The sequence below is a fragment of the Hipposideros armiger genome, unplaced genomic scaffold (genome assembly GCF_001890085.2).
Source record: "Hipposideros armiger isolate ML-2016 unplaced genomic scaffold, ASM189008v1 scaffold_150, whole genome shotgun sequence".
In the NCBI taxonomy this organism is placed as follows: Eukaryota; Metazoa; Chordata; class Mammalia; order Chiroptera; family Hipposideridae; genus Hipposideros; species Hipposideros armiger.
This window is the reverse complement of record NW_017731500.1, coordinates 111402-131793: the sequence shown is the minus strand read 5'-3', so window position 1 is coordinate 131793 and position 20392 is coordinate 111402. Positions and strand designations below refer to the sequence as shown.

Genomic DNA, 20392 nt, shown 5'->3' with positions numbered 1-20392 from the left:
ATTGGGCTGATTTTTTTCCCTCTGGGATTCAGTGGTTCAATCATCCCATTGCCTCTCCGAGCATCAGTTTATTCAACCAAGAATGTTACCTTCAAGTCAGCTGTAAAGCAACTCCTGAAACCGGGCATCTGGTCTACCACCCCTCACCTAGCCTCCACTCAGCTCCCAAGTCACCAGTTTCTGGTCACCCAAGGAGGCCAGTGTAGGCACCTCCACTCGCCAGGACCCTCCCAGCCCCTCTGAGCTATCTATGCCAGGCCTTTGTTTCCCAATACGGAGGCTTCTGGGACCCAGGGTTCCCCGCTCCAGCCCCGCTTAGCTACTTGGGGGTCCGGATGAGGGTGTGATAGACGGGCTTGATGATGAGGTGCAGGTGCAGGGCGTTCTCCACCAGGTACTCGGAGTTGCGCCGCTGCAGGTCGGCATGAGCCAGGAAGTCACCCGCCTCCTCGCTGCTCTGGTGGAAGCTGTAGGCGTGGCGGACGAGCAGGCGGCCGTGCTGGCGTGCCCCCACCAGCACCGTCTTCTGGAAGCTTACACCCGCAGCGTCGCCGCCGCTGCTGGCCGGCGTGACCACTAGCCTCGGCCGGCCGTCCTCCGGGCGCGCGGCGGGCAGCGCGGTGCCCGCGGCGTCCGCGTAGACCGGCCGCAGGCTGACGGGCAGCCAGCGCGGAGAGAAAAGCACGTTCCACGTGACACGGCGGCCCAAATCGTGGCCACTCGGGCCCAACTGCGTCTGGAAGCTGGTGCTGCGGTCGTCGCGGGCCGGGTTGTTGATGACCCACGGGACGCCCCAGGCGGGTGCGAGGTAGTTGCGGGGCAGGAAGGCACTGCCGTTGACATCGAAGAATTTAGCGTAGTGCAGTGGCGAGGCGGCGTGGAACTGGTAGGCCTGCAGCAGGAGGTCGGCCACGGCCTGGCCGTGGCGCGCCAGGACCGCCGAGCGCGCTTGCAGCTGGAACAGCTGCGCCGGCGGGATCATGGGGTAGCGGATGGCGCGTAGAGCCCACTCAGCCACCGTGGGTGACGGCCGTGCACGACTCAGCCACGCCTCCAGAGCTTGGAACAGCTCCAGCTCATCCTGTAGCACCAGGTCCGAGCGCGGCAGGAGCTGTGCCAGCAGCTCTGGGCTCACGGCGCCCCATTCGGCGCTCCCCACCACGGCTGACAGGTTCCAGGCCAGAAACTGCAGGCAGCTCTGGCGTAGGGCTTCATCCCCAGTGCTCACCGCGTAGTGGTACCAGCCCACTGCCGGGCCCGCGCCGCCTGCCAGGTGCGCACGCATGTAGTCGGCCACGCCCCGCTGCAGGGAGGCCACGCGGTACTTGGTGGCCAGCCTGTGCAGGGGAATGGCCTGGGCCAGCAGCACCGTCAGCTCACCGCAGTAGAGGTACCTGCGAGAGAGATGCAGATATGGGGCGGGGTCAGGATGGAGCACCCCCACCACACACACCTCCGCCCCCACCCTGTGACGATTTCTGAGTCCAGAGGGGACCCGGCCATTGGTGGAGAGCTTCGTAATCAGTGGCACAAACAGAGCAGTGGGCCCTGAGGGTTTGTCGTAGGGATATGGAAATAATATGTATTTATTGAGCAACTATTAGGTGCTGAGCTCTATGCTAGAACAAGACACACATGGCTCCTGCCGTTGTGGGTTTTACCATCTGAATTTAGATCCAAGTTCTACCACCTACTTGCTACGAGTGGGCAAATATGTTAACTTCATTTATCACTCAGCCTTATGTTAACCCTCTAGGAAAGGGGGAATAACATCCGCCCCCTTAGGGTTATTGTGACAACTGGAGAATGAACTGTACTTGCTACAAAGCAGGTGGCCATACAGGTTAATTCCTATTGTCCCGTCCCCCTTTTCTGGCCATCTCATCTTTCTCAACTGTGTCTTTCCCCCTCATTTTGCATGTGCCTCTGGGAATAAAAGATGTTTCCCAGGCTTCCTCATGTGAGTGTGACCATGTGACGAAATTCTAGCCAGTAAGATGTTAGCAGAGGCACAGTATGGGATTGGAGAAAAGCTGGTTACGTATAATAGAACCTACTGGGGTGGGGGGAAGACCCTTTTTGCCCTTCTGCGTTATCTTCCTTTTGTCTGGGACTTGGACGTGATGGCTGGAATTCTTGTAACCATCTTGTCTGAGCCCTTAAAACGGTTACTTTTTCAGACTCAGCACCCCCTGGCAGGAGGCAGGAGCCGGAGAGAGCTGGCTAACTTTCTCAGCTCCCTAACCGTGTGGCTTAAAACTTGGCCAGACATCAAATCACATGGAGGCTTTTAAAATTAAAAAATGACTGCTAAACCCAACCCCAGACCTGAAGCCAACAATCCAGGGTGGGGCCCAGGAATCTGTAGTTTTATAAAGCTCTCCTGGCCAAGTGTGGAAACAGCTCTGAGAACATTTGGTAACTGACATGTAACCACAAAGCTTACAGGCAGGGGCAGGGAGTCACGCTGCATTTGCAGGAAAGAGAGCAGTGGGAGACGGCATGGAGATGGTGGTTGCATCGTTGTCCTAATGGACACAATGATCTCTAAGGGGCCAGGGCTTCCATGACCCTGTGAGTAGAAGAGCCAGGGGCTTCCCCTCCCCCACCTGATGAACTTGTCAAAGACAGCAGCACAGTCCCTGGGCTCCAGCAGCACCACCTCGCTCTGGTTACTCAGCAGCTCGCGGAACAGTTCACTGTGCAATCCTAGCAGCAGGCGGTGGGCGTGGAAGACTCGGACCTCATCAGTGCCTGCAGCCTGCACCCGCAGAACCACGTCGCTGGCATTGCCGTGCCTCAGGAGCTCCTGCAGGCGCTGGAGCAGCATCTGGGAGTGGTTGATGGAGGTGCCTGCTGCCTCGCCACTGACATCTGCTCTCTGGGCTGCAGCAGGAAGGGACACAGCATAACCTGAGAAGACCCCTGAGCCTGGGACGGTGATCTAGGGGTGCAGGGGGACCAGCTGGAGACATCTGTGCCTGGGTGTGGGAAGAGGGCAGGTGGGCCTAGGGAGGCCATGTGCACATCTGTTTGTGCTCATGGAGTGCATGGATTCCTGTGTGTGCACACAAGCACATCCTGAGGGGCAGGTGGTGAACCTGACCCTGAGCAGACCCTGCGAGGAAGGTAAGTGGATTCTGCAGGCAGAAGACATAAATCAGTGTGGGACAAAATGCCCAGAACTGGTCATAATGCCAGACCCCCAGACAAGGGTTGAGGAACCCCTTGGTACCCACCCTTCACTTCCTGAAGAATTGTCCTGGAAGTTGTGTGTTCACGAACCAGTATTTACATGCCAGACACTCTCCTAGGAGCTCAGAATATGGCTCAGTGAACAAAACAAGTCAGGTCCTTCTGGTCAGAAAAGTCACAGTAAGTACACAAATAAGCACTCTAGTTTTAGATTGTGACTAATAAGGAAGGTGACAGTCGTGGGGATGAGGCTACTTTAGGTACAGAAACCAGAGACGGGCTCCCTGAGGAAGAGACGAAAAGGAGCCAGCCCAAGGAGGAGTGTCCAGGCTGAGAACCAGCCCTGCAAAGGCTGAAGAGGATGGGCCCGGGGTGCTCAGAGCAGAGAGGGGGTTAGGGGGCTGGAGCACTGCGTGGGAGGGGAGGAGTGGAGCACGAGAAGAGGTGTGGGCGTGGAGAGGAGCTGTTTCCAGGCCCAGCCACCTTCTTGGGACCCCATCTGTGACATAGAGCCCACTCTCAGCAAGTGGCCTAGCCGGTGCTGGAATGGGACTCTCGCGGTACCTGTGTGTCGGGACTGGCATCCCCCTTCCAGGCTGGCCATGCGGGGCCTGTCATGTTTCTAGGGATGCCATGAGGTCAGATGGGGACATGCACTCAGTTACAGAAAACTCGGTGACAGAAAACGCTGCCAGCAGCTTCCCCAATCAGAGAGTGGTGTGAAGCGCCTCACAGGGCAGCAAGGAGGGCATGAGACAGCAGTAGATGGACACCCATACCCCCCCACACACACACACTGAGGCCCATTTGGACATTAGAAGAGAAGGCTCACACAAAAGCAGAGCAATTGTGTGTTAGAGAGAGGGACTCAGAGGGAGAAAGGGAGGGTGAGAGAGGATTAGGTGGTTCATCTCCCAGCCTCGCCTGCCCAAGCTGTCACTTTAAAGGACCTGAATGCTGATAATATCCCATCAGCCTCTGCCTGGAGCCAGCTGCCTGGGACAATGGACAGTGAAAGGGCCTTCTTGGCATTAGGACTCCCGCCCATCGGCCCAGACCCTCCTCCCCTCTGAGGCAGGCTGCCCTCCTCCCAGACTGAATGGACCCTGTGCTTGTCCTGGCCACTAAACACCGCCCCCTCCCCGCGTGCAACTAGGGCTGGAAGCCCTGCCCCTCCTCCCCCCCCACCCACTGCCCACTCACCTGCACGAGTGGCCAAGCCCACCAAGGTCAGGATGGCCCAGAAGCTGCCCCAGGACCCAGGCTTAGCACAGCCCAGCCTAAGCATCTTTGTGCCCAGTCCCCAAGTCCACTGGAGGGACAGTGAAGCCCAGACCACTCTGCTCACATCCCCCTTCCTTATATAGGATCCAGCACAAGGGGATCGCACCCCCTTCCAGGCCAGCCTCCCTCCCCCCACCCAGCCTCTGCCATGGATTGGTGGAAACTGGCCCTAGCTGTTGCCCAGGCAACCTCTTTAGCCAGAGAGTGGCAGCCCCAGGGGCTATTGTGCTGCCTGTGGGCCCCTAGCGGGACAGATCCGGCACCCTCCCCCATGTCGCCTACCACCCAGCAGAGCTAGCCGGTCCTCTCCTGGGAAATTTTAAGCTCTCCAAAGGGCAGGCAGGGGGCTCCAGGACAACTGGCAGCACTGGCCTGGAGGGTCCCCAGCCCCCTCCCCCAAGCTCCAGGCACAGCCCCCACCCTGGCAGAGCACGCTTGGCAGCATCTTGGCTGGAGTACCATAGTGAGCAGCCTGTAAGGGGAGGGCTTGGAAGGGGAGAGGGATAAGGCGGCTCAGGCTCCCACCCCTCCCGCTCTCCCGTTTTTTTGGAGTGGGCTAGCTCTCCAGCGAGGAGGGCAAGGTCTCCAATAGGGGCCCATAGGTAACTGGCATCAGTTTCATGTTCTTTGTCGAAGCATGTCCCTGGCACGCTCTGGGGTGGGTGGTGGGCTATGACCACCACACCCTCCCCCAGGGTCAAGGTGAGCCAAGATGGCAAGGCCGGACGCACAGCAGATGCATCCTACCCCATGTACCACTGCATGGAGGCACCCCTGCTCAGAGCAGGGCTGGCCACCTTGCGTGAGGCTGGTCCTTGACAGGCTGCCCGCCTGGGCATGGGGATTGGAGACGCTGAAGCGGGCACCTGTCTGCCCCATCGCCTCCTTCCATTTTAATTCACCTTCCCAAGTGGCTTCAGGTCTCTAGGTTCACCTCCTTGTACCGTCTTTTATCTGTTCTATCCAACTTCCAACTATAATTTTTCCCTCCCCAGAGTTCTAAGGAGACACACAGCAGACCCAGCCCCACCTTAGGCGCGCACACACACACACACACACACACAACACTCTCTCTCTCTCTCTCTCTCTCTCTCTCTCTCTCTCTCTCTCTCTCTCTCACACACACACACACACACACACACACACCCCACCATCACCTCCCTAGGAGACAGGCAGAGAGCTAGGTCACAGTCTCTGTTGTGTTAGTACAGGGGAGAGCTCTACTGAAAACTACGGAAAGGAGAGAGGAAGGTGGGATGGGGCAGTGTGTGGGGGGTGCTTTTGAGGCCTCGCCTTTTCAGGGAGTAAGTGAGGCTTGGCTCAGTCTTCATGGGAGGGGCTCCTTCGAGGTTGATACATTGAAGTGGGGGCTCCCAAGAGAGCCAGCGCAGAATTTCTTGCGCGGCCAGGTCTTTGGGGATCGATCAGAGCTTGCCCTCCCTTGCTCTCTGGATCCCAGGGACCAGCTCAATGCATTGATTTCTGCCCTCAGCTGGCACAGAGAAGCCCAACAGCTCCACCTGCTCTCTGGACCTCCAGCCAGAGCAGGGGTCTGGCCTGGCACCTGCCTGTCTGGGTTGGCAGAGTTGGAGCTGTCCAGCCTAGCGGAAACCCCTCCTGGCTGCCCTGACCTTCATGCCTGGTCCCCCTCGTCCAGATCCATTATCCCTAGCCCACTGGCTGCCCGCCTGCCCTCCCCGTGGGCTGCACCACCTCCCCAGCCCAGCCCAGCAAGACCGAGCCTCAGGGACAGGGGTCCGGGCCTCTGAGGGCATCCAGCTTCCATGCGCAATACTTTTCAATAGGAATGTTATTGATGAGAACGAGATGACGCTAAGAGAACCTACTACTCAGAAAATGGTATTTTGGTAAACACACTTCTTAACTCCAGCCTCTTTGAGGCTTTCCATCAGTCTGTCTCGAAATGTCATCTTTCTAGAAGTGTAGCCCACCTCCCCCAGTGTTTTCAAAGCATCCTAGGTGATTTTCATGTACACCTCAGCTAAGAGCTACTTCCTACAGTTAGACGGGTGGCATTTCAAGTGTGCAGGAATAAGGGAGGTCCCAGGTTACCAAGAAGTCCCAGGAGGGTCGTCTCTGACCCCCCCCCCATCTCTGAGAGACCTCATCTCCTACTATTTATAACTTCCGTTCTCCCTAAAACTCCTCTAATAATATAGAAACTGGCTTTCCAGGACTAGGCATGCTCTCTTCTCATTTTCTTGACCTGAGTGTTGCTGGAGCGCGTGTATGCGTGCATGTGTGTGCCCAGTGTGAGCTCCTTGGAGTGGGAGAAAGGAAGGAGGGAGTTTGCGCTGCCCAGTCTTGGAGACAGAGGATCTGAGACACTCTGTTTTATTTTGCCCTGAGAATCCGGAAGCTCCGTGATTCCCTGAGAGCAAGTCTGATGCGCATACAAGCTAGAACAATTCTGAGAGGAGTGTGACTTCCTGCCTGAGGTAAGAGTGTTTATAACCTACGTGACTTGGTCTCCCGGCCAGAAGCGGGGAGAGCCAGGACTCCAGTGCCGCTTTCCTGCCCCACTTCAAGCTCCACAAAGCTGTGCTGTCTTTTCTAGGAAGCTATTTCAGTAGCCACGAGTGACCACACTGGTCATTCATGTGGCAATGTGGCAAGGACGCTCTTGAGCCGTAAAAGCAGCTGAAAACTTGCAAGCTTGGGGCAAGATGGAGGGTTTCTGAACCTGCAGGGTGGGGGGTCAAACCCTGGAGTGCCCTGCCCAGAGCACACACAGCCTCCCTTCCATCTGTAATGTCTCCCTTCCTGAGCTAGGGTGCCCTCAGACACTTAGCTTGGGGATCACGGAGTTATGAGTTTAGGTTCCAGGCCCCACGTACTCAGTGTGACACACTAATGATAAACAAGAAGTAACGCGCACACTGTTGAAAGCGTCCCCTGAAGCCAGGCTGTCCCGTCAAGGTAGCACACTGCTTTCCTGCCTCAGCACCCTCCATCACGCTATCCCCCAACTGGAATGCCCTTCCCCATCTGAGTGCTGTCTGCCTGGTCCACGTCCCCGTCCTCCATAAAGCCCGAGTTTGCTCTGTGGTCTTAGTCTTAGTTGCTGAGCTTCTCTGAGCCTCAGTCCCCTCTTACGTGAAAGGGAGGTAACCAGAGTTAGCTTGTGGGGCTACCATGAGGGTGACAAGGGCAGGGACAGGGTGAGTGTTCACAAAATGTTGGTGGGGCCGCTCACACCTAGCGGGCCTTTACAACTCGACTGTGAGCTCACCAACAGCTTCGTGAGACAGAGAGGCGGTGGCCTGGGGAATTCTCTGTGCGACTTGCACTCTCTGGGGCTGGGGTTCCAGACGCTGCCTGGGGACCTGAGTGGGTAGTTTCTACTCTGGTCCCACTGTGCCACCCTGGGGACCTGGCCAAAGCCAGGGGACTCTCAGAGACCTGCAGGGTCAGGACTTGCCACCAGGGGGCAGCAAGGCCTCTGTGATTGCCCTGCTTTGGCCCTGGAGGTGGGGATGCGAGTGGGGGTTAAGGTAGCCCCAGCCCTAGACGTGGGATCTAACTTAGCCCAGAAGCCAGTCTGCTCCATTCTCAGAGGGCAGGTGTGGGAAGCGATTCCAGGCTTGGCATCAGCTTTCCGGATCAATCCACACATTGTCCGGGGCTTCCACGCTGGATTGCACTGGTCACGCTTCCCCAAAGTAGGGGAGAGCCAGCTGAGTACAGATTCCAGCCTCTCCAGAGTGCTCACACACCGGCTGGTGTTTATTTGCCAGTGACTGATATTCCTTGAGGGATGGTCCACTTCACCAGCGCCAGGAAAACAACAGCTTGCCGGGGGCCACGAGGTCTTGGCTTCCCAGCGCTGCTGGCAGCCTGCTCAGGCCTCTCTCGGTGGTCACTGCCACCACTGCGCATGGCTTCCTGCCACCCTTCCAAGTCAGCAGCCCCTCGGGTAGCCTCCTCCTGGTCCCACAGTCGGCAGCTGCTGCAGGATGGACTCCTTCAAACGCGGCCGATTAGACCTCTCCAGATCTAGTCCCTGCCCACGGGGGCCTCACCTCTCCCTCCCCAGCACTGGTTTTCCCCACCCATCTCTGCAGACCTGCCCTCCTCTCTTTGATGCTGGTCGAGTCAGCTCCCCAAATTCTTCTGTCTTTCCCCAAAGCCCTCCCCTCAGGGTGTGACCACCTTGGCTGAGCCCGGGCCAGTGCCCTGGGACATAAAGTAGTCCACCCAGAGCTCCAGTCCTGCCCTCTCCCCCAAGGTCTCCCTCCCAGCCTGACCCCTGCCCTGCCCTGTACCCTTGGGGATCCTGGCTTGCTCCAGGCCCCATCGACTGTACAGACAGGCTCAGCCCCACCCTTTCCTTCCTCCCTCCTCCCCACCACCCCTCCTCTCTGCGTGAACGGGCTCAGTGCAGCTGGAAGAGCCGCTGAGAAAACAATTGCTTGAAGAGCTGGTGATGCTGGGACGGAGCTGCAGGGACCCCCAGAAAAAGCCACAGGGGGACCCCAGACTCAGGCCCCAGGAGCATGAGGTTCGAGGGACAAGAGACAGGTAAAGTATCTAGAGCTGGGGGAGGGGTCAGGTGGAAGGACAGGTGAGGAATCCAGAGGCCGGGGCTGGGGAGCTTGAAGCTGGTAATGAATGAGCGGTGGGATGGGGGGACCTAAGCTTAGCAGAGGGCTGAGATTGGCGGGTGAGGAACCTTCAGCAGAAAATAAAAGCTGGAAGGTAAAACCTAAAGACCTAGAGTGTGGGCTGAGGAGGACAGGGGCCAGAGCCTGTGGCTGGTTCTCATCCTAGACTGGCCACAAGCCAGCTGTGTGAGTGGGGGCAGGTCACCTCACCCTCTGGACTGAGTTTCTCCATCTGAAAACTGGGGCCATTACAGCTTCAATAGTGCTAACCTATGAAGAGGGATGCTCTTGAGCCAAGAAAAGAGGGGAACCTAGTAACGTCTCTCCTTGAAGAGGGGCAGCTGTTGCGTAGAGCCGTGCAGCTGCTGTGGGTCACGGTGGGTCAGGATTGCCCACCCAGGATGCTTGTGAAAAACCCAGCTGCCCAAGCCCCTCTCCAGACCCTCTGGCTCAGACTGCCTGGAGTGAGGCTCAGGAACCTGTATTTTCATAAGTGCCCCGCGCCTGCCTCCACTGTGCTGTGCAGCCTGTTTCAGGGCCCCACTTTCCAGGCTGAAGACCCGCCAGGAGCAAAGCGATACAGAAATAGTCTCCATGGCAGCAAGAGATGGCGCCAAGAGCATCTTCCCATTATTAGGGAAGCCAGGCCACCGAAGGGCTGGGGGTATGGACTTGGCCATAGGTATTGTCATTTGGGTGGTCCTGACCAGGGGTCTGCATAAAGCAAAGGTGAATAAAGACCTTAGGGTCAGGATCAGGGTCAGGGTGGGGCTGCTGGCGGGCCAGGCTGGAAAGAAACTAAATGTTCTAACCCTGTGCCCTTCCGCCCTCCTTAGCTGGCCAGCCGCGAGTGACCCTGCTGCCCACACCCAATGGCAGTGGGCCGAGCCAGCAGTTTGAAGGCCATTGGCGAGAGATCTCAGAGAGGTCCCCGTGTGTGGCTGGTGTCATCCCTGTCATCTACTACAGCATCCTGCTGGGCCTAGGGCTGCCTGGTGAGTGGAGACCTGGGGTCTGGGGTCTTGGGGATGGCCAGAAGTTAGGGTCCTTCTTTGATGGATGCCAATCCTCTATGCTGACCCTTGAGACCCAGGATCATGCCTTTATTGGGGTGATCTAGGTCACTGGGGAGCAAAGCATAGTAGGGAGTAAAAGTGAGGGACGAAGACTTGGGATACTCAAGCTAAACCCAAGGTTTCACCAGAACAGACAGCCCCCTTCGACCCCCAGCAATGGGCACTCTCCTAGCATGACTAAGTTCATGTAAGACTGCCCTCAGCTCAGTCAAAAGCTTCCTGCCCCATCCACTGCCTTCAGAGAGCAGAGCAGGGGATTGGGGCAGGGGTGTAGATGCAGGAAAGGACAGGGGATCTCGGCCTGTGGGGATTGTCCCATCCCTGCCTGTCGCCAGGGAAGCCTGTTTGTAAGGCAAAGGCCCCCTGGGGGAAGTCAGCGGCTGGCAGAATGCGGATGGATAAGGCAGGGCGGATCTGGTTAGCCTTCCAACAAAATGAGTTTTAAGAAGAGTCTGGAAAGAGGAAAAGAGAAGCCAGAACAAACAGGTGGGGAGGGACGATAATGCCACCTTGAAAAACTAAGTCTGGGCAGCCTTTCTAACGCCTCGGACCTCTCTCCCCTCTGCGACCTTGATTGCCATCAGTCAACCTCCTGACCACAGTGGCCCTGGCCCGCCTCGCCGCCAGGACCAGGAAGCCCTCCTACTACTACCTTCTGGCGCTCACAGCCTCGGATATTGTCACCCAGGTGGTCATCGTGTTCGTGGGCTTCCTCCTACAGGGAGCTGTGCTGGCCCGACAGGTGCCCCAGGCTGTAGTTCGCACAGCTAACATCCTGGAGTTTGCTGCCAACCACGCCTCCGTCTGGCTCGCGGTCCTACTCACAGTTGACCGGTACAGTGCCCTGTGCCACCCCCTGCGCCATCGTGCTGTCTCGTCCCCAGGCCGGACCCGCCGGGCCATCGCCATCGTCCTTGGTGCTGCCCTGCTGACTGGTATCCCCTTCTACTGGTGGCTGGATGTGTGGAGGGACGCAGACCCCCCCAGCACACTGGACAAGGTCCTTAAGTGGGCTCATTGCCTCATTGTCTATTTCATCCCTTGTGGGATTTTCCTGGTCACCAATTCAGCCATCGTCTGTAGGCTACGGAGGAGGGGCCAGAGTGGGCTGAGGCCCCGGGTGGGCAAGAGCACAGCCATCCTCCTGGGCGTCACCACGCTCTTCACCTTCCTGTGGGCACCCCGGATCTTTGTCATGCTCTTCCACCTGTACGTGGCCCCCGTCCACCGGGACTGGAGGGTCCACCTGGCCTTGGACGTGGCCAACATGGCAGCCATGCTTAGCACAGCGGTCAACTTTGGCCTCTACTGCTTTGTCAGCAAGACTTTCCGGGTCATTGTCCAAGAGGTCATCCACGGTGCCCACCTGCCCTGCATCCTGGGGTCACGGCCAGAAGGCATGGGGGTGGAGCCTATGCTGAAGCCTCCAGGACACCCCAAAGGGGCAGAATTGTAGAGAAGGGGTCCAGCCAGGGATCTTGGGTGGCTCAGAGCCAGATGTACTGGGCCTTTGTGGTTGTGCCCACAAACTGTATCAACACCCAACTTTGCAATCTGGGGGTAAAGGAAGAGGCTCCTTCAGGGGTGCCCCCCCAGGTAAAGGGGGGACAATTTATCCAACTTGTACATTAAATTCACCAGCAATTCCCATTTCCTGGGACAAGGAAGGGGCTTGGCCAGGCACAGCCTAATAATGTCAACTGCTATGGGCATTCCTTTGTGAGGGACATCTCACCTGCCCCATTATGAAGGCTAAATTAAGGTTGGTTGAATGCATGAATGAATGAATGAATGAATGAATGAAAAGATGGATGGATATGAATTGTTTCCAGTCCACCCCCTTTTCCTGGAGCCCACCTCTCATTCCCTGAGTTGGTCTCTTCTCTGGCTCCCAGTGGCAATGCCAGGGTGAAAAGGAAGGTATCTCCCGGGTTCCTGGGCCGGGGGAGCCAAATGTGCTCGTCCGAGCACTTCCGAAAGGCAGTGGCCTTTTGATTTGATGCCCCAGTCCTGGGGAGACGCAGTCCCTTGGGTCTCAGGCATGCTGGTTTGATTCCGCTTCACTCCCTGCCCTGGAGCCAGAGTTAGGCTCAAGGGCCTGCAGGTTTCCTGGGGCTGCACTTTTCATCGTTGCCATGACTGTGTGGAGAAGGAAATGCCCTCTCAGCCTAGGGGCCAGGGAAGGAAGATCAGGAAGGGAGGGCTTAGCCCAGCCCTCCGAGCCCACTCCACTTGGGGAAAGGCCTCCGTCTCCACTGCAGGAGGAAATAGATGGCTCCCCTCGTCTGAGACCGACGCTGAGGGGCTCTGCTAATCCCCGCCCGGCTTCTCCAGGGCCCCCCTCTCTCCTTTCAGCAACGTCAGCCTGGAGCGGCAGCTGGGAGAGATTAGCAGATGGACCTCCACCTGCTCCAGGCCTTGGGTAAACACATTAGCAGTCCTGCTTTCAGCTTCCTGGTCGGACTGAGCCCAGGCCAGGCCCTCACCAGCACCCAGCCCCTTAATGGGGTTACATGGACAAAGGAGCCTGATGTGTGCGGGGGCACACAGTCAGTGCACAATAAACGCTCAGCTTTGCCCCTTTCCTTTCTCCTCCCCAGAGCAGGGCCATCTGAGAAGGGACTTTCAGCCACGCCCCAAAAGAAGAGAAGCCAGGTCTCCATTTCTTTATCCGCAATTGGAAACTCCAAAAAGCTCTGAAAGCCAAAACACTTTTCCTGAGTTTGCCACTACCACATTTAGTAACAAAACCTGATCTGAACGAATGGGAGACGATGTAGGTCTCGGTGCAAACCGGCTGCCTAGGTTCCGCTGGGTGTGGTTACGCCTGCAGCCCCTCCCGCTGCTAGAATCAATATCTACTACTTCAACTAGGCCACACGTAACCTTTCTGTATTCTGAAAAACTCTGAATCCTGAGACACATCTGGTCCCAGGAGTTCAGAGAAAGGAACGAGGGCCTGTGAGTCCCGCCATTTTGGCCACCGCATGGACGCGGCTGACCCTGAGTGAATTGGGGGCATGGGGTTCCCCAAGGAGCACACAGTGTGGGTCAGAGTTCATGCCCCAGGCCTTCATTCTTTGCTTAAGGAGGAAGGGATGGACGTGCAGGCACCCCAGGGGAAGAGGGGGGCCCTGGAGGGTGAGACAGACTATTGTCCCCCCCAGCCCAGCCCCCCGGCCTAAGTCTGTCCTACAGAAGGAGGCTCTGGGAGGAAAGATGCCTTTCTGATGCAGAACCAAATGGAACACGGTCGGGGAGGGATCTGCTATCCACTCTGTACGAAACCTGCAGGACCCTGCAGCAGAGCTGCCCGAATCAGGAAACGCCCTTGTCATGGAAGGCTTCTGCAGATGGGGCAAGACCAATGACAGGACGCCTCTCTCAACTGGTTGGTGGACTGTCCTCAAGGAGACAGAAGGAGTCACTCACTTGTCCCTGACACTGGTGAAACCAGGAACTTCCTGAAATAGGCGGGGAGGCTCTATTGAGGTAGGTCAAGTTTGGCACAGGTTGGGGCTTCGAGCCACCAGAACTCGGTGTTAATGTGACCTCACTTGTACCCACAGGCTGGGGCGCCATCAGTGTTTTCAAACAATCCCGTATCCTGTGTATTGTAACCATTTTACAAACTAAGGAAAAGGAGGCACAGAAAGATTAGATGATATGCACATGGCCCTAAGCTGGTCCAGAGCAACAGACTCAATCAAACCCAAGTCTGCTGGTTCCTGGTCTGTTCCCCCATCACCTGTCACCTCTCAGGAGCAGAAGGGCAGCTTCAGGGATGCTTTGCATCACTTATAACTTTTTGGTCCTGGACTTAACTGGATTTGGGAACCAATATCATATTTTCCTAATAAGCTGCATTAGGTAACAGTTCTTTTTTCAACATTTTGGTAACCTTTAACGAAATGAAGAGGTCCTCACTTTGATAAGTCTATCACTGACCTGTAAACGAAAAGTAATATTAAAACTGTTTTTCGTTCCCTTATGCATTTTTATCTTTATTTCTTTTGTTTTTTATTTTGGTTTTATTGTTTTGTTTTGTGGGGGTTTGTTTGTTTGTTTGTTTGTTTGTTTGTTTGTTTGTTTTTAATCTTTAAACTCTCAATTGCTCCTAGAGGAGAATGAGCCTGCAGGGGTGTGAGTCAGCCTTCTCTCCTTCTCCAACCCATCTGCTCAGATATCTTGGTGAACAGAAACCCATTATGAAATTCTGTCTCTTCCTTACGGTACCCCCCATATATTGTGCAATCTGTTAGTCTTATGTTCTGTCATTAACATTTTGTTAATATTGGAGGACAGTTATTGTTCAAGGGTCTTTCACTTCTTCCCAAGTCTGTATGTGATTTTTGCTGGTTTGGAAGTTGGTTGACAAATTGTTTTCTGGTCTCTATATCTATGTGTAGTCGTTTTCTAGGGCTGTCATAACTAAGTACCACAATCTGGGTGGCTTACACAATGGAAATTTATTTTCTTACAGTTCTGGAGGCTGGAAGTCCAAGATCAAGGTGTTCACAGGTTTGGTTTCTTCTGAGTCCTCTCTCCTTGGCTTGCAGATGGCCCCTTTCTCCCTGTGTCCTCACACGGTCCTTCCTCTGTACAGGCTCATCGCTGGCATCTCTCTGTGGGTCCAAATTTCCTCTTATAAGGACACCAGTCAGATCAGATTGGCTCCCACCTAACAGCCTCATTTAAATTACCTCTTTAAATTCACATTCTGAGGTACAGGGAGTTAGGGCTTCAACTTATGAATTTGGGCCGGATACAATCAGCCTGTAACGCTATGGTTATTCTAAAGAGCAAAATCGGTTTGGCTGCGTATCCAGTTTCTCTTAGCTTTACGTGAAGTACCCCTCCGCCTTTCCCTCTCTGGTGGGTGTAGCAGGATTCAGCGTCAGCCTTGTGTCTTTCAACATGACCTCTCCATTCTTCCTGGAAGATGTCGGAGCTCCTTCCAGGGCTAGTCTTCACTCCCCCAGCCCTGCGTCTTCCCACAGCTCCCTTCCAGCTCACTTCAGTTTTCCCTTTGCGGGGCTTCCCTTTCTCTTTTCATCCGGAAGAAAAGAGGCATTTGGGTTGGGTACCAGGGGCCCACAGCTGTCCAGTCCCCTCCGGGGCGGAGGATGGGAGGGGACATGATAGGGACAGGGAGGCAGGTTTCTGGATGATCTGCAACAGGGCCCAGGGAACGCGTCGCCCAGAGGGCAGGGCCACACTTTCTGAATTAAACATTGAGTCCTTTGGCCCGTCAGGTTATAGATGTGCTAGCAGGGACGACGGGACGGTCTTTGACATGGGGGTGTCTTGGGAATCTTGACTCCTCGATACCCCCCAGGCCCTGTCTCCTTTGTCAACGGGGTGCGGCCGGACTGCGCCTGATGCCTGTCACTCTCGGCGCAGACAGCAGGGGGCGCTGCAGGACTGGCTGGATGGACAGCGGGGACGGGGAGCCGTTGCTGGTTTTCAGGCCGATTTGTAGGCGATCCAAGTTACTGCACAGAAACTGTGTCAGCCCTGGGGCCTACGGTCAGCGGGGAATAGTTGGGTGGGAGAGCTCAGCTGTTCCCCTTGTCACTCCCCTGCACCCTGAAGCCACGAAGCCACGTCCATCTGCCAGGCTGTGGCTGTAGTTTTCTCAGATCATTCTGGCGGCTGGAAAGGTTTCCTGTGCGAGAACTGTGTGAAGGGCTCTTTCATGGCCTTCGTCCCTCCGCCCTCAGTTGGCAGGGCCCAGCCACCCTTCCCACTGGCCTCAGATTCCACTGGCCTGCCTTCCTCACTGTGGGGAGCTCAGCTTGTCTGGGCTCAGATCCTGGGGCCTCTGTCAGTGCCGCTGGGGTCCCACTCGCCCCACCCCAGTCCAGTTCCACCTGGACCCAGCCCCTGGCCAGCAGGTCCTGTCTATAGTAGCCACCTGGGCATCCTGCCCTCTGAGGGAGTTTGAGCCTTGGCAGCGGCCCCACAGGACAGAGATGGAGGGAAAGGGGCCAGGAAGGTGAGGGGTCGGGGAGATTGCCAAACCCCACAGTGAGTCCAAAGCACAGCAGGGACCCAGGGCCAGGCTCCGTCCACGCCTGCCGCTGCTTCTGGAGAGGTCCCCTGAGCTGGCTGAGTTTCTTCCTCTGGTCACAAAGCAGGAGGGACAGTCTTTTGTCTGCCCCACCTTTGTCCCCCCAGACAACTCTCCCCAAGTCCTCCCCCGCCCTTGCCAGCCTGCAGCCTGAGAGGGTGAAGGAAGGTGGGCCTATCCTGGGCCATTTTGGGAAAAAGGGAAGGTAGAGGGCTAAGTGCATCCTGGGACTCCCCCCTCCTCCAGTCTGAGGCCTGCTCCCCAGATTTCACACCTCCATTCAAGAAGCCTGGAAAGGGGACCCCCCCCCTGGGGAGAAGGTGGGCAGCCTGCCCGGCACTCTCTCACCTTCTCATGGAAGGAGAGCTGAGGGTTTCCTTCAGTCCTTTCTGAAGAAAGTGGGTTAGGGCCTGACTTGGCCTCACTGCTGCCATGAGATCTGAGCGACAGACCCCCCACCCGGCCCCCTTTACTTTGGCTTCCTCACTGTGGGCAGGAGTGGGGAGGGGGAGAGGTGGGGAGGGTACAGTTGGTTTTCTTCTCACAGGTCATTCCCAACAGGGACCCCAGGACCCATCCTTCTGGCCTGGTGTGGTGGACTGGGTCCTCCTGCCCCCCCAGCTGAGCCGGGTGGAGGCTCTAGGTTGCCAACCCCCCCCCCTCCCTCTCTCTCTCTCTCTCTCTCTCTCTCTCTCTCTCTCTCTCTCTCTCTCTCTCTCTCTCGTCTGCCCTCTTTATGGCTGCTGGAGGTGAAAGAGTTAACGAGGCCTGTGGGGCTTCCATCGCAGACTCCTCCTAGATGTATATTTAGCAGGCAGGGCAAGGCCAGGGAGAGAGAGGAATGCCAAGATGCCCTGGCACCATAGCCTCTGATTTGCCACACCACTCGCAGGAAGGTGGTGGGGGAGGCGGGGGTGCAGGAGACGGGAGATGGGGGAGGGGTGCCATGAGGGGGCGGGATGGTGGGAGCGGAGAGGATCCCGTGGAGGGAAGCCGGCAGGGCCTGTGTGAGTCGGCTTTGAATGGAAGGCTGTGGTGTGAGAGCAGCAGGCCCCGGCGTGGGGAGGGCATTGCTCTTCTGTCACGGGAGAAGGACCGAGTGACCCAGCCTCCAGGGGTGTGAATGGATGTGGAAAAGAGGGCTGGGCACAGGGGCTGGCTGGCGAAGGGCGATGGGGCACAGCTCCAACCACCCACTAGAAGGTCTGTGCTGCTTCCTCCGGTCCTCGCCGGGAACCTTCCCACCTCGAATCTTCCCACCTTACATTTCTAGAGCTCTGGGCTCTTAACCAGCTCTCCCATGCCCCCTACTCCTCTGACCCCAATGTGGGAATAAACGGAGGCCACCCAGAAAAGAACAAGCGAAGGTCCTGAGCTTGCTGTACAAGGGGTCGGCCACCAGCACCTGCCTCTGACGGGGACTCAAAGTGGGAGAGCTTTCCAGTGGAACAAGGAAAGGCCCCCAGTGTGCCCTGATGGGAGGTTGTCTGCAAGGGGACACTCGAGGGGGGCTAACTAGAAATCAGGTGATTTCTACGTGATTGGTTAGAGGTGCATATGTGGTTTTAGTCGGCCCTAAGTTGGAATCAGGGACAAGAATTAGGGAAGCTGTCAGACATCAATCGAATTCTGGCCACCTGGGGCCGACTGCTACAGGGGTTATTATTTGGTCTCCTGGACCAGTTGTTAGCGGGAGTCTGACTTCCTACAAGTCTGATTTTAAGAGATAACAGGCCGACTTTCGGGGCTCGTTCCTGCAGATTCTGGGTCAGAGTTCTGTTGGTATGGAGAGAGGGTCTGGCCACTGTCCGCCTGTCTATTCAGCCTCGCACCAACATCCTGTGTCATCCCAGTATTTCAGGCAAGCAAACTAGGAATCGGGAAGGATAGCTGACTTAGCTAGGCCACAGAGCCGGTACAGTTCAGAACTTGGGCGAGAACCCACGGGGTTTGTGCACAGACCTCTCCTTTCAGTCTCCGAAGGTGAGGTTCCTGCCACCTTGCCCCCAGTTCCTCCGCCAGTACTTGGCGCATGCTCTCAATAAATACTTATTACAAGAACGAATACTAATGTTTATGATGCCCGTCAGGGTACCAGGTAAAAACGTAAAAAGACAGAGTAGGATCCTGGCTGATGGGCAGCCGTAACCAGGACTGACAAGCTCTTGGCTCTCCCCCTTCTGCCACCTCTGTGCTTCTTGGGTGCACCTCAGCCTTGGGTGAGACTGTCTGGGCCACTTGGGCAGGGAGGGAAACGGAAGCAAGATCAGTGTACCTGAGGGCCTGTCCACCCCACTGTCTGCCCCACTGTTAAAATCTACGTACTGGGGACTCTGGTCTGGCCTCACTGAGTGACAGGGGCAGCCAGCCAATGGCAGAGAACACTTCCTGCTAGGGGCTGGCCTGGCGTACAGCCAGGTAGGGGTACAGCAGCCTCAGGCCCTATGGGAGGCAGAATTCTAAGGTGGCCCCGTGATTAATATCCCTGTCTTCATGAGTTACACTGTGATTTTACTGTAAAGGGGATTTCCAATGTGGGGAGAACTGCACCACCAGGAAAAGGCGGTGGCCTGAGAAGAGTCAGGTGACCTGGCTGCCTATGTGTGTCCTGTACTGTCCCCATGGCCCTGGGCCTCCGAAGCCCTAGTTTCTACATCTGTGAGGTGAGGCGCTGGCCAGAGTAATCCAACACTACCTATTGTGGTCCGCATTCTTCTGAGCCCAAGAGAGGCCAGGATTCAGGCCGGCTCCCCTGGGTTACGCTGGTCAGGTGGGTGTAGGTGGCTCCGTGGTCCCATGGAAAGGAAGACGCAGGAGAAATCATTTCCGAATGTGGGTGCTGTGGGGGGGGGGGCCTGCCCCTCCCTCTCCCCTGCTCCCTCCCCCTCCAGCCTCCGTTCCTCTCTGACCTCAGGCGGAAGGGTTCCACCTATGAAGGGAAAATCTCTCAGGTGAGCAACAGGTGTGGCTGTTGGTCTTTCGAAGGGCTTGGTTCTGCTTCCAGCGAACACCTCCTGGGACCACAGAAGAGCGGTGTGGTCACAGCCTGATAGAGACTTCCTGAGCCTGGGAACAACCTGCTCAGTGTTTCACACAAAGTTGTGCTTCAGGAGTCTGGGCCCCTGCAAGGAGGTGGCTGGCCCACGGTCTCTGCCCCCAATCACAGCCCTTCCGTGGGACAGGGGAGTGGGCAGAGGCCTCCCCTCGGCCTTGAGACAGTTCAGTCACTCTGCCCTCCAGCCTCCAGCCGTCTCTCTTCTTTCTTCAGAAAGGTGTCCAGCCAGAGGGCTTGGTACTTCAAAAAACTAAGGAGGGGGAAAAAAAAAGTCTAATATGGGCTTGGCAGGCAGAGGAGAGAGAGAGGCAGGAAGAGAAGCCGAGAGTTGAGGATTCGAAGAGGAAGTAGTCCCGGGAGGAAAGAGACCAGCAACCTGTTCCGAAGCCAGAGGGGCTAAGAGGAGACAGGATGAGAAAACGCAAAAAGAAACGGGGCTTGTGAGACTAACCTCTCCTTCGGCGGAGCTGCTCGGTGCCAAATCAGATTTGGCAAAGGGCACACTTAGTTTTCATTATAGACTCAATTGTGGATTATTGGTGCTGATGGGGAGGAGGGGGCCTTGGCCCATGGGCCTGTCACCTCTCCGGGATTCCAGCAGCGGGTCCGACTTCCCCCCCACCGCCTCTCTCCTCCAGGCTTGTCCCCTCCCTCCTCTTCTCAATGCAGTGCTGACCCTGTCCCTGCACCAAGCCAAGCAGGGTGTCCCACTGCCCCAGGATGCAGTCCTGACTCCTCCACATGGCAGCTCCTTGGGGCCTGACTCCCAGACTCTCAGCCCTGGTTCTCCCCCACGTCCCCTCCCAAACACGCTCCGGCCAAGGCGTCCAGTTGACCCTCAGACTCCCAGCACCATCTGAGTGCATGACAAATGGACATTTTTATCCATGCCCGCAAGAAATACGTCTGGCTGCATGAATGGAACAAACGCCAAGTAGGACAGATATCACATCCTTGCTCGCCAGCCGGGCCCTTGCTGTACTGGTCTTGCCCAGTGGCTCTGCAGTCAGAGTCTGCGCCCCCAGGAACTAGGGGGCTGCCTGGCGCTTTACCACCCACACTCCCTGTTGCCTGCAGAGAACCC

The 20392-nt window shown here is 56.6% G+C and overlaps 2 protein-coding genes across 2 annotated transcripts; one reads left to right on the top strand and one right to left on the bottom strand.

The window, feature by feature from the left end:
* Positions 1–50: 50 nt before the first annotated feature.
* On the bottom strand, positions 51–4544 carry BTBD17 (BTB domain containing 17). Its single transcript, XM_019650967.1, has 3 exons — positions 4399–4544; positions 2610–2886; positions 51–1394 (listed from the first exon to the last, which is right to left on the bottom strand). Exons 1-3 carry the CDS (start codon positions 4481–4483, stop codon positions 320–322), a joined length of 1437 nt encoding a protein of 478 aa, XP_019506512.1. The 5' UTR covers positions 4484–4544; the 3' UTR covers positions 51–319.
* A 4289-nt stretch (positions 4545–8833) lies between these two features.
* GPR142 (G protein-coupled receptor 142) lies at positions 8834–14158 on the top strand. The gene is given in 4 exon segments (XM_019650968.1): positions 8834–8968; positions 8970–9021; positions 9941–10099; positions 10765–14158. Coding segments are annotated over 4 exon segments (1125 nt in total). The 5' UTR covers positions 8834–8926; the 3' UTR covers positions 11637–14158.
* Positions 14159–20392: the final 6234 nt, after the last annotated feature.

Bases quoted from the DNA above. Each gene is read 5' to 3' on its own strand.
- BTBD17 (XM_019650967.1), bottom strand. From the start codon at position 4,483: ATGCTTAGGCTGGGCTGTGCTAAGCCTGGGTCCTGGGGCAGCTTCTGG. The intron at 2,887-4,398 runs GTGAGTGGGCAG...TTCCTGCTGCAG, and splicing joins GGGCTTGGCCACTCGTGCAG to CCCAGAGAGCAGATGTCAGT. The intron at 1,395-2,609 runs GTGGGGGAGGGG...TCTCTCTCGCAG, and splicing joins GTCTTTGACAAGTTCATCAG to GTACCTCTACTGCGGTGAGC.